Source organism: Bombyx mori, chromosome 2, assembly GCF_030269925.1.
Source record: "Bombyx mori chromosome 2, ASM3026992v2".
Taxonomy (NCBI): domain Eukaryota; kingdom Metazoa; phylum Arthropoda; class Insecta; order Lepidoptera; family Bombycidae; genus Bombyx; species Bombyx mori.
Window position 1 is genome coordinate 1,877,702 of NC_085108.1, and position 12,974 is coordinate 1,890,675.

A 12,974-nucleotide genomic window follows, 5' to 3' on the forward strand; every position below is an offset into this window, starting at 1 on the left:
TAGTTCTAAATCCGTTGGTACATAAATCACCAGCAGAGACATTATCGTATTTATTATAGTAGATCTAGACGGTGTTACTCGGATCATATATTTTACCGTACTAAAAATATCCGATGTGTTAATTTTAAAAAAGATTATAATATACTATCAGTAACATGTTTGTAATGTAACATATTTAGTATAGATTATGAGATATCGTTATAAATTATGACAATGGTAAATGTATTCAGCTATCAAACTCTAATTAAAAATAGAGATTAAGGAAAGTAAAGTAAAATTTTAAAAAATCAGGGAATACTAAATATTGATTTGGATTTTACAATTGATAGTAATATCATGACCGAGTGATTATTTGTTGGTTCCGTGTTTCACTCTGAGCAGTTGCAAGTAGTACTCATTTTTACATGAAACATTTGGAATTCACTTATCCTTTTGTAGGGTTATACTTTATTACTACACTTTTGCGAATCCCTTAAGCTCGTAGCGAATGGACGCGTCGTGTGCTCTTTCCCTCCACGCGGGGGGTTACAGTAAATTAGCAGATGAAAGGGGGTGGTTTTTCAGAAATGCAATTTTTTTTTATTGCTTAGTTGGGTGGATGAGTCTTTATGATGGATGAGTTTTTATTGCTTAGTTGGGTGAATGCGCCACCCACCTTGAGATATAAGTTCTAAGGTCTCAAGTATAGTTAAAACGCCTGCCCCACCATTCAAATCGAAACGCATTACTGCTTCACTGCAGAAATAGGCAGGGTGGTGGTACCTACCCGCGCGGACTCACAAGCGGCCCTACCACCAGTAAAAATATCCGCAACTCCCTTGTAATCATCGTTGTAGCGTGTAAGCTGCTTCAGGGGTAGATCTGGGAGAGGTTGACGGAGTAACCGTGGACAGCATCGTCACTAGAAACATTGTCACCCTACTTGAAGACTTTTTGAACTATCATTCATTCTTTTGCCGTTTTTATTATTAACTAGCGGCCCGCTCCGGCTCCGCTCGGGTCTTTAACAAAACATTTCAACGATAATTGACGTTGTTTTATTTTATTAAATAAAAAAAACACTTATTGCTATAATAGTCAGACATATGCCGTGGCGACACTTTTTGTAAATAATAATGTGTTCTACAAAGTCGTAGTACATTATTTTATTCTGTCACGAATAGTTTTCGCAGGGTACGCGATGTAAAGAATATTTTAGGTAATATTTTTACACCTGGGTTACATTATTATAGTTTTAGTAAGGATCCCTAATTTTTTTTCAAAAAAGATTATATAGCCTATGTCACTCGGGAATAGTGTAGCTTTCAAGCAATGAAAGAATTTTTCTAATCGGTTCAGTAGTTTCGGAGCCTATTCAATACAAACAAACAAATCTTTCCTCTTTACATCCTCTTTATAATTATATAATATTATAAGTATAAGTATAGCTAAACAATTAAAGTATTTATAATTATTCCTATATCTGTTTTTTATTGTACAGCATGGCGTACGCATCTAGTCAACGGGTAATGTAATTCGTGGTCATAATAGACGACGAATTAATAACGAACCGGGTGCATTCCTAGCAGATTTATCTGTTGATTGACTATTGACGCGTATAATAAAACTGAACCAAAGAATGTAGCTAAAAAGCAATTAACCACATATGACGTCATGCGATGTCGGGGTTCGATAGTTTTGAAGTCGAACGTTTTAATTTAGAAAAAAAAAAATCTTTAATCTACTCTTAATTTGTTTTTTTTTGTTTGTGCCTATTGTGAGGTTGGGAACACAGTTTTAGTTCCCTATTATTTACATACCGATTTTTTTAGAGATACGACAAAGGAAAGATCTTCAACCAAGCCCAGGATATTTTTCGGTAATCAAAGGACCGGGAAATCTACTGCTGCAGTATTGAATTTTTTTTCTTCCATGCCTATTCGCTGTTAGTTTGTAGGTATTTGCTGGTAGGTGCTATTCTAGCTACGCTGTGACTGGTAGGTGAGCTCACGGTGGTCAACCTGAAAGAACATGCTCACACTGGCCCTAACAAGAGCAACGCTTCGCGGAACCTACCAGCGAATGGGCATCGCGACCCACTGGGAAGTGGGTTGTGTCTATGCGTCTACATCAATTCTATTATACTGCTCTACACATCATTGTGCTTTGTATCAGCAAGCATTGCAGTAATGCTTCAATGCGTAACATGTTCTCATCCGTACTAGATTACCTAATTTTGAATTCAGCTAATAAAAGAACGAAGCCCATGAAGTATTTTTCCTGATGGTACTCTTGGTATACTCGAAATTGGAAAATCCACGAGCACCTGGAAATACCGACCATATTTGATGAAGTTACTGGTGGTAGGACCTCTTGTGAGTCCGCGCGGATAGGTACTACCGCCCTGCCTATTTCTGCCGTGAAGCAATAATGCGTTTCGGTTTGAAGGGTGGGACAGCCGTTGTAACTATACTGAGACCTTAAAACGATATCTCAAGGTGTGTGGCGCATTTACGTTGTAAATGTCTATGGGTTCCAGTAACCACTTAACACCAGGTGGGCTGTGAGCTCGTTCACCCATCTAAGCAATAAAAAAAAAAGTTAAACGATACTCAGCCATCTTTAAGAACCATTTGACAGCTCACCAAACCCGTTGTCCGGTATGCTCTTGCAACCAAATCCGATTAGACTCAAGAGAGCCGACGTGCTACCCTACTAAGGTGAGACGGAGCATTGGCGCTGCCCCTCCAAACCACAACCTCTGGCAACTCATCTGTTCATAGTCATGTCGACTGACTGCAGGTGTTACAGTAGAAAAAAAAAGAAGAATTTTGAAGCAAGCGATTGATAAAAGGGAGATACCTTGAACACGGTCATTTTAAAGAGTTTTTTTTTTTATATTTTTGATGTAAGTCGCAAAAATTATAATTTGGTAATTACTGGTGGTAGGACGTCTTGTGAGTCCGTACGGGTAGGTACCACCACTCTGCCTATTTCTGCCGTGAAGCCGTTGTACTGTTAAAAGTGAGACTTTAGATCTCATGTCTCAAGGTTTTACGTTGTAGATGTCCATGGGCTCCAGTAACCAACTTAACACCAGGTGGGCCGGTGAGCTCGTCCACCTATCTAAGCAACAAAAAATTGAGACTTTCACTCAATGTAACGACTGAAACAGACTGCACAGAAAAATACATAAAAAAAAACAGCGACAATATCTCACTAAGTTTATCGCACAGCTAACACGCAATCTCATCTTTCTTCCGCAAAATGATAAAGAATAAATGATAATAAATTCGTATTGAAATTACTCAAGAACGTCACGTCTCATTACAACGACGATTATAAAAGAAATCATTACGTTTCTCTTTCTTCAAACTTTCAATTGTTTATTAATATGGGTGGTCTTCGCTGTGTCGTTTATTTAAGTTTAGTGCAGGTATTATAAGGCAATGAATCGAGAGATGTCTGTCTGTCTTTCTATATAAACGGTTTTAGAATTTTTTACCATTCTATTAAATAATTTGCAACTTTTTCGTCGCAAGTTTTTATGGTCGCTACTGTGACTATGGTTGTCTATTTCAAAGTTTAATATCGGGCCAGACTTTTATTGCAATTTGTTTGCAAATGATTTTATAGTGATACCTGGTTTTGAAAAGTTAGTGGAGCCCTTAGACTGCTTAACTTCCAGTTTTTTTTTTCAAATCGGTACGCCAGTGTGCTTTTACAGAAATAATCTGGAGTGCGGTACCTATAATATTCTCTAGTAAGAGTAACTTCTTATAGGACCCGACTGTCTATAGTTACCAAACAATACGTCTAAATTAATGTGTTTACAATTTCAGATCGCATTCACACAAGGCTTGAAAAATCAAAATCAACAAAACTGGATGAATTTTGTGAATCAGAATGCACAACTGTCATTGAATCCAGTTTTAACCAGAGGACTCGGTACCGGTACCCCCATCTTTAATCAGATTGGCATGGGCAACGTGCCAGGGAACATACCAAATGGAATTTCAAACGTAAATTTGGTAAATTCTATGCTAAGCAATCCGTACGCTACTAGAACCAACTTCAACTGTGCCAATATGGTCAGCAAAAATGTCAATAGCAATGGAGGCTTCATGAACAATTTGGCAAACTTCTATTCGAAAATGCCACTATCTTTACAAGATATCACAAAATCAAGCGCAATAATAGGAAGTCTAGGTGGCACTAACACTTTGAATAGCTTACAAAACGTAGCTATACAAAATTTACTTAATGCTAATTTAATGAACGTAGATTCAGTACAACCAGGCTCAGCTAATATAGAAGGAAAGCAACTGGTGCCACTGTATGAAGCTAAATCAAACATAGTGACAGCAACAAACACGCCTGACAGTATAAACCATTTATACAATGCAAATTTTCCCTCGGTACTTGCGTTAAAATCAAGCGCAATTGCAGGGAATCCACCCAATTCTAATATTCTTAACAGCTTACAAAATGTAGCAGCACATAATTTAATTAACACTAATTTAGTTAACATGGACGCAGCCCAATTTGGTCAATCTAATCTGATCCAAACAACAAATTTTCCTGACCACTTAAATCATTTATACAATAGCAATGTACCGTTGGCAATTAGGGATTTGCCAAATCAACCATTTGGGCTTCATGTTCTGGCGGATGGCTTGAATATTGGCGGGACAGTTTCAATAGCTGGCAATATGCCGATTTACGGATCAGTCGCGCTAAGTGGCAACTTGCCGACAGACGGGTCCGCCATTGTGAATTACGGTTGTTCTTGATCCTAATAAGTATTTATTTTAAATCCTAAGCTATTTAAATTATTTATGTTATGAATTAGATAGTAAAAAGTGTTTTTAAAGTTGTTGTCTTTCATTTTCTTTTGTCAAACGTTGTATCAGAACTCTTGGTTTCTAGAACCTGTTGAATTTTAGTTTTCAAGACATGTCGATCTGCATCGTTTCAATGATATTCTTCAAGTGTTTAGGAGGTCTGAAGGAGTACCAAGGAGTACCAGAGGGATTCCTAGTACTCCTTGGTGGTCTGAATGTACTTGGTCATTTCTCATAATAATATGTGTTTGACGGTACGGTAGGCAGCGGCTTGGCTCTGCCCCTGGCATTGCTGAGTAGGTGCTGAATGGCTGCCATGGGTGTCTGCCTACACGGGGAATAAAAATAAAAGTATATAAAAATATTTTATTTGCTTCACGACATTTTCTGTGGCGAAAGTAGAAACCAAATTGGTTAGTTTTATTAAACATCAATTTTAAATATCAAGAAACTGTACTTGCCGCATATCATATTTCATTAAAAATGTGTATTTGGTAACTAATTTATTGTCACGTAAGATTGCGCATATCACAGTATTTTAAAATTTTCGCAATCCCGTTTATGAAATTTTCACTCGTGTATATTTTAAGTTTTAGAACATGGGGAGATAGGAAAATATCTCTTAAAACCAAAATGAGACTTGTCCGAACTCTGGTGTTCACCACATTCTTTCTCTATGGTGCTGAGACGTGGACTCTGAACTTAGCTGATTATAAATTATCACCGCATTGATGCCTTCGAGATGTGGTGCTGGAGGAAAATGCTACGAATCCCGTGGACAGCATATCGGACTAATGTATCCACATTCAGATAGCTCAATATCCAAACCAGGCTCACTACCATATGCCCCAAGAGGATATTTGAGTTCTTCGGTCACATTGCCAGAAAGAGCGGTGAAAGTCCTGAAAAAATGATAGTAACTGGCAAGATTGTAGGCAAAAGATCTTGTGGCTGCAAATCCAATGGTGCGCTGGTCCGACCCAATCTGCACCACTCTGGATACCACCGTCTACGATGCCATACACACCACCGAGAACAGAGGAAGATTGGGAAACATCATCCAAAGAAGGATAATGGGAGGAGATGGTCACGACCCTCAGACATGATGAATGCGGCGCAGGGAGGAGGATATGTTAACGCACGGGTATTAATTATTATCTGACAGAAAGCTATTTAGTTATCGGTCTCATTCCAACTATGAATAGGAGTATCCAAAGTTATTTTCCGTTGATAGGCATACAACGAAGGTACCAACCATACTTCAACGATACACATCAACAGTGGAATGTAATTATCTTTTTATTAATTTATTATAATTATGGGGTCGATGACGCTGAAGATGAAAGGAGATTGTCTTGCCTTACGGAGCATTTAATGTTTTGGAGTTTACAGCAAAGGTTCAGCAACAATAAATAGTGCTTTATGATATGTGGACTCTTAGGTTCTTCTTTCTTCTATGATTTAAAAGACCAGCTCACAACCTGACATTTAGTGGCCACAAGAGCAGCACAATTGCAATTCTGCTGGCTACATTGAGATGTGACAGAAAAATTGTACCGAATCTTCCTTACACACAACCCGGTCATTACAAGAGAATACATACATCTAATATATAAAATTCTCGTGTCACAATGTTCGTTCCCATACTCCTCCGAAGCCGTTTGACCGATTCTCATGAATTTTTTTATGCATATTCAGTAAGCCTGAGAATCGGCTACTATCTATTTTTCATACCCCTATAATTTTTTTTTATTTGAACTTTTTTTTTTGTTATAATGAGGTATTATGTGGTTGAATGAGGTTTTGTTATTTTTATTATATATTCCCTCATCGTTCACAGCACTACATACCTCTTTCACTCATTTACCACATCCTTACACACTTACAATAAGTTAGTTTTTTTTCTACACTAGAAATTCCCTAGAAATCTTATATATGGCAAAACAATGTTTGCCGGGTCAGCTAGTTATCTATATATTAATACGTGAAGCAAAAACTTTGTATCCCTTTTTACGAAAATTGCGCGGACTGAAGACTATGAAATTTTCCACACTTATAGAGAATATAGAGAAGAAGTGCACAATGCTAATATTTCTTTAAAAATAATGCATAAAAGATACATTAAATCAATAAAGAAAACATTACACACACTACATACCATGTATTTGACGCACACACGCATGCATACTATTTATTGTCAAACTTTTGTTCTTGATGTCTGTGGTAAAATTGAGAATAGATTAATTCATGTTTGTCTTCATTAATATTTTTCTATAGTTATAGTCTTGGCAAAATCTGTGACTATAGAAGTATAATAAATAGTCTTTGATAATAGAACCCTAAAAATGTTCAAACTTATAATTTCAATTAATTATAGTCGAATTTCGGCTACTACGGGTCCACTAGTTACAGGAATAATGTCACAGACGTTGAGATTTCAGGTTGTTCATTTCAAACAGACATACGAAAGCAGAACATACCAATCGAAAGCGGAAAATAGCGTTTCGGGGTATTGGGAGAATACATAGAAACCAATAAGTAAGGTGATTTAAAAAAAAAAAGGAAGGGACAAATTACCCATGATTATTTGAAGCCCGCCTCTGATATATGTATCTAAATATTATCCTACAGATATTACACACCCAGAGACAGGTTTCTAAAAAATCAATCATACATTTGTTTAAATGAAGGCGTCGTGGCCTAAAGGATAAGACGTCCGGTGCATTCGTATCGAGCGATGCACCGGTGTTCGAATCCCGCAGGCGGGTACCAATTTTTCTAATGAAATACGTACTTAACAAGTGTTCACGATTGACTTCCACGGTGAAGGAATAACATCGTGTAATAAAAATCAAACCCGCAAAATTATAATTTGCGTAATTACTGATGGTAGGACCTCTTGTGAGTCCGCATGGGTAGGTACCACCACCCCGCCTATTTCTGCCGTGAAGCAGTAATGCGTTTCGGTTTGAAGGGTGGAGTAGCCGTTGTAACTATACTGAGACCTGAGAACTTATATCTCAAGGTAGGTGGCGCCTTTACGTTGTAGATGTCTATGGGGCTCCAGTAACTTAACACTAGGTGGGCTGTGAGCTCGTCTACCCACCTAAGCAATAAATAAAATAAATAAAAAAAGGAAATTCCAAACGCCGCTAATAGCTATTTATAAATTTAAGGATAATAATAATTAATAATTCGAATTTGAAATTGATAATTTGAAAAGTATTGTTAGCTCCAAACCTGTATGTCACGTCAATACATGCCCAAAGTGTGAATCAAATCTACAACCCTAGGCCCAGTTGTCAGTGCTTGGTTAAAAGTCTGACAGATTTAAATCCGTAAGCAGGTGTTTTGGCGTTAAGGCGATGGCACGAAGGACCATCATTTGTCAAAGTATCGAACAATATACTGCACGGTCACTAAATGTAAGATAAGGAGTCTTTAGTATAATTATTTGAACGCTGATGCAAGAGGTAAAATATTTGCGATATATCATTTAGTAAGACTGTTTTAAAACCGATCTGTACTGATAATAATTATAACTTACAAAATCATTTTTATGTTGTGCGTGAACGTTGTAGATTCGGTCATCTAGATAATCTAGATGACCGAATAGATTAACAAACATAACCTCCTCAGAGAGGATAACCTCAAAGCAAAACAAAGAGACAAGACAATGATTTATCTGTACTAATGTCACAAAGAGGAAATATTTGTTTGTTTGTATTGAATAGGCTCCGAAACTACTGAACCGATTTGAAACATTTTTTCACTGTCTGGAAGCTACACTATTCCCGAGTGACATAGGCTATAATCTTTTTTGAAAAAAATTAAGGATCCTTACTAAAACTCCAATAACGTAACCCAAGGTGTAAAAAAATTACCTAAAATATTCTTTACATCGAGTGCCCTGCGAAAACTATTGATGATAGAATAAAATAATGTACTACGACTTTATAGAACACATTATTATTTACAAAAAGTGTCGCGACAGCATATGTCTAACTATTATAGTTATGCCGCAATAAGTGTTCTTTTATTTAAAAAAATAATACAACGTCAAATATCGTTGAAATTTTTGTAAAAGACCCGAGCGGAGCCGGAACGGGCCGCTTGTTGAGTTAATAAAAGAAACGGGTTATTATCAATTTATTTTTTTAATATTTTATTCATTTAAAGAAAAATTAATACGCAGGACCGTTGCATCCGCAGTTGTTGGCCACGCTCACCAATCCTCCAGCCGGCACTGTACCCTCGAACATCACATATCCCACTACAGGCACGTTCCCGCAGACGCCAGTGTTGCCACCCACGGGCAATTCACCCGACACGGCCACATCGCCGTAGCCAGCTGGACCACCACACGGGGCATTGCACCCCACATTTCCAGCATATGGCTGACGAACGTTGCAAGCGCAACCCGGGTTTCCAAGTACTTGGGAAAGAGCGTTCTGGAAAAACATTAAAAGTGTCATACGAATTAACTTGAATATGGTTCACTTGATAAAGGTTGATAATCCTAACTCCAATAACTATATAGAGGTTATAATTGCCTTAATCTATATATTAATACGTGAAGCAAAAACTTTGTATCCCTTTTTACTAAAATTGCGCGAACGGAGGAGTATGAAAGTTTGCACACTTATAGAGAATATAGAGAAGAAGTGCACAATGCTAATATTTTTTCAAAATAATGCATAAAAGATACAGTAAATCAATAAAGAAAACATTACACACACTACATACCATGTATTTGACGCAACACCCATGCATACTATTTATTGTCAAACTTTTGTTTTTGGCGTCTGTTGTCAAATTGAGAATAGATTAAATATTGTTGTTAATATTTTTTACAGTGTGAAATAAATTATTATATAATTGACGAAATTTGTGATTATAGAAGTATAAAATACAATCATAATAGTGTACAAAATTACAATTCCAATTAATTATAGTCGAATTTCGACTACTGCGGGACCTCTAGTTTGCATAAATATATCATTGGCATCACTCCGATAACGCAGATGTCGCAGAGCCATCTAAGAATTAGGTCTAGAAACTATACTTACACGAATTTTTTTCATGGCATTATCTGGCTTGTTGGATCTCAAATGCTTTTTGAGTCGAATTTGAATCTAGACCAGACCATTCTAGATGCTCAGCTATTGATTTATACAATAGTATTTATTGTACAATTTTCTTTTGTTATCACCGAATTTCGATTCAAACCACAAAATATTGGATCCTAAATATCTTTGACATGTGTTTTTTCAAATAAACAAATATTTAGTGGAACTGCGTTAAGGTTTTTTGCTGGTAGTAAAGCATCTTGTTAGACCGCATGGGTAGACCACTAACCCGCTTACTTCTGTGGGGAAGTTTTTTTTGCCCCAGTACACAGACAAGCGCACAGTCCACCCGATGGCGAGTGTTAGCCGTCACTCATGGACTTCAGCAATGCCAGGAGCAGAGCCAAGCCGCTGCCAACCCTTAAGTAATCCCCGCAAGTCTCGTTTGAAGAAGGACATGTCATAGCGCACGAGAAAAACCGTGGAAGAGAGCCGGATGGCACGTAGCGAAAAAGGTCTCTGGAAACGCACTGTAGTTATAATAAGTAGTAATGCGATTCGGTTCGAAGGATAAGGCAGCCATTGTACTACAAAACTGATGATGTCAATAGGGTCCAGTTACCACTTAACACCAACGATAGGCATAAGCTCATCCAGTCATCTCAGCAATAAAAATGTATTAAATCGAAAGCTACATACCTGAGCGAAAAGACCCAACAAACACATAAAGTACCAGCGACCCATCTTGCGGACGAAAACGCTGTTGTTCAATAACATTTTTTTATCAAATCCACCTCCATTTATAGCTTCGATTGCGTAATATATAACGCGATTATGCAAAACACATGTTACTCAGAAATTCTAACATATATTGTTTAATTAGCGATAAACAATATTGAACATTAGCAAACGATCACGAACTGTACGATAATGGAATCAAAAAATTGCCATTGTTTTAGTAGTTAGTCGCGTCTTAATTGCTTTGAAGACGCTTGATTGTATGGTCAAAATAGATAATAACAATTTACTAACAATCGCAGCACGTTAACTGGTCCCGTGATAAGTTCGTAAAGAACTTGTGTTACAGGTACCAGATAACGGATATAAATGTAAGATTTTTTATTATACACATACATATATTTAATATACATCCATAACCCTGGAAAAGACATTTATATTTATCATACAAATATCTTCCCTTGGCGGGATTCGAACCCGGCGCCCCCCTTGTGTAGTGACCATGTCACTTACCACTACACCAGACCCCCCGCCCTCAGACTCCCGTTGCGCCCCCAGCCCGTGCCATTCCGTCGCCGCGTCCGGTGGCACAAAATAAAACCCAGACCCCTCCCCCGGTTATCCTTCAGGAGAAGGCAGCTTGGGATCGAGTTTGCCTGGCCCTTAAGGCCAAAAATATCAATTTCACGAATGCCCGTAACCTCGCGAACGGCATTCAAATTAAGGTTCAAACACCCGACGACCATAGGGCCCTCTCTTCTTACCTCCGTAAGGAGCGTATAAGTTTCCATACGTATACGCTCCAGGAGGAGCGCGAACTCCGCGTTGTAATACGCGGAATCCCAAAAGAGTTAGATGTAGAGCTCGTCAAGGCCGATCTGTTAGAACAGGGCTTTCCAGTGAATTCTGTGCACCGTATGCACACCGGCCGCGGTAGGGAGCCATATAATATGGTTCTAGTCACCCTCCAGCCTACCTCCGAGGGTAAGAAAATCTTCAACACACAGACCATCTGTAGGCTCTCCGGTATCGCCGTCGAAGCCCCCCATAAAAAAGGCACTCCTAGCCAGTGCCATAACTGTCAACTGTACGGGCACTCTTCCCGTAACTGTCACGCGCGCCCCCGATGTGTTAAGTGTTTGGGCGATCACGCCACGGCCCTCTGCGCTCGCGACCAAACAACCGCGACGGAACCGCCTAGCTGCGTCCTGTGTCGAACACAGGGTCACCCCGCGAATTACCGTGGTTGCCCCCGAGCCCCTAAAACAAATCGGCGCGTCGCCCGCCAAAACCGCCTCCGAGCTTCCGGCCCAGACATCAAAGCCTCGGCGCCCTCTGTGTCGCAGGCTAAGCCAGCGTTCGTTCCGGCACCGGTGCCCAGTGTCTCGGCCTGGGCGAAACCGCTGCCGTACACGAACACGGCTACAACTCCCTCCTCCGCGATTCGTCCCGCCCCCGCGACTCGTCCCTCTCCCGCGACTTGCCCTCCGACCGCGTCCGACAATCTCGCTTTAGCGATCGACTTCTTTCAGTCGATCAACTTTGAGCGCGTTAACGCTTTGGGCGACGCCATTCGCGCTGCCTCCACTGCACAACACTTTATCGCCGTTGTGCAGGAATACGCCGACGTATACGCGTCACTAAATACGTACGTCCTCCCCTCACTCCGCCGGTAATCAATGGCGTATATAAGTAGAGTAAAGCCCCTATCCGTAACGATAGGATTTTTAAACGCTTACGGTCTCGCAAATCAACGTGATCAGGTTTCTGACTTTTTGCGTGACCATCAAATTGATATATTTTTAGTGCAGAAGACCCTACTTAAGCCCGCGCGCCGTGACCCTAAAATCGCGAACTATAACATGGTCAGGAACGACAGGCTCTCTGCTCGTGGTGGTGGTACCGTCATTTACTATAGAAGAGCCCTGCATTGCGTCCCGCTCAATCCTCCCGCGCTCGCTAATATCGAAGCATCAGTGTGCCGAATCTCACTGACGGGACACGCGCCGATCGTTATCGCGTCCGTTTATCTTCCACCGGATAAGATCGTTCTAAGCAGTGATATCGAGGCGCTGCTCGGCATGGGGAGCTTTGTCATTCTGGCGGGCGACCTAAATTGTAAACACATCAGGTGGAACTCACACACCACAACCCCGAATGGCAGGCGGCTTGACGCGTTAGTCGATGATCTCGCCTTCGATATCGTCGCTCCGCTAACCCCGACTCACTACCCGCTAAATATCGCGCATCGCCCGGATATACTCGACATAGCGTTATTAAAAAACGTAACTCTGCACTTACACTCGATCGAAGTAGTTTCAGAGTTAGATTCAGACCACCGTCC

The 12,974-nt window shown here is 39.7% G+C and overlaps 2 protein-coding genes across 3 annotated transcripts; one reads left to right on the plus strand and one right to left on the minus strand.

Annotated features, from left to right (window-relative positions):
* Positions 1-3,284: 3,284 nt before the first annotated feature.
* LOC101736796 (uncharacterized) lies at positions 3,285-4,852 on the plus strand. The gene is made up of 2 exons (XM_004924913.5): positions 3,285-3,415; positions 3,822-4,852. The coding sequence occupies exons 1-2, from the start codon at positions 3,374-3,376 to the stop codon at positions 4,770-4,772; spliced, it is 993 nt and encodes a 330-aa protein (XP_004924970.1). The 5' UTR covers positions 3,285-3,373; the 3' UTR covers positions 4,773-4,852.
* A 4,109-nt stretch (positions 4,853-8,961) lies between these two features.
* On the minus strand, positions 8,962-10,792 carry LOC101736564 (chorion class CA protein ERA.1-like). Of its 2 annotated transcripts, none has more exons than XM_004924911.4 (2): positions 10,592-10,792; positions 8,962-9,274 (listed from the first exon to the last, which is right to left on the minus strand). In XM_004924911.4, exons 1-2 carry the CDS (start codon positions 10,667-10,669, stop codon positions 9,008-9,010), a joined length of 345 nt encoding a protein of 114 aa, XP_004924968.2. In that variant the 5' UTR covers positions 10,670-10,792; the 3' UTR covers positions 8,962-9,007. The 2 variants fall into 2 exon arrangements, with proteins under 2 accessions (XP_004924968.2, XP_062529413.1); XM_062673429.1 differs by lacking the exon at positions 10,592-10,792 and adding an exon at positions 9,570-9,614.
* Between the last annotated feature and the right edge of the window lie 2,182 nt (positions 10,793-12,974).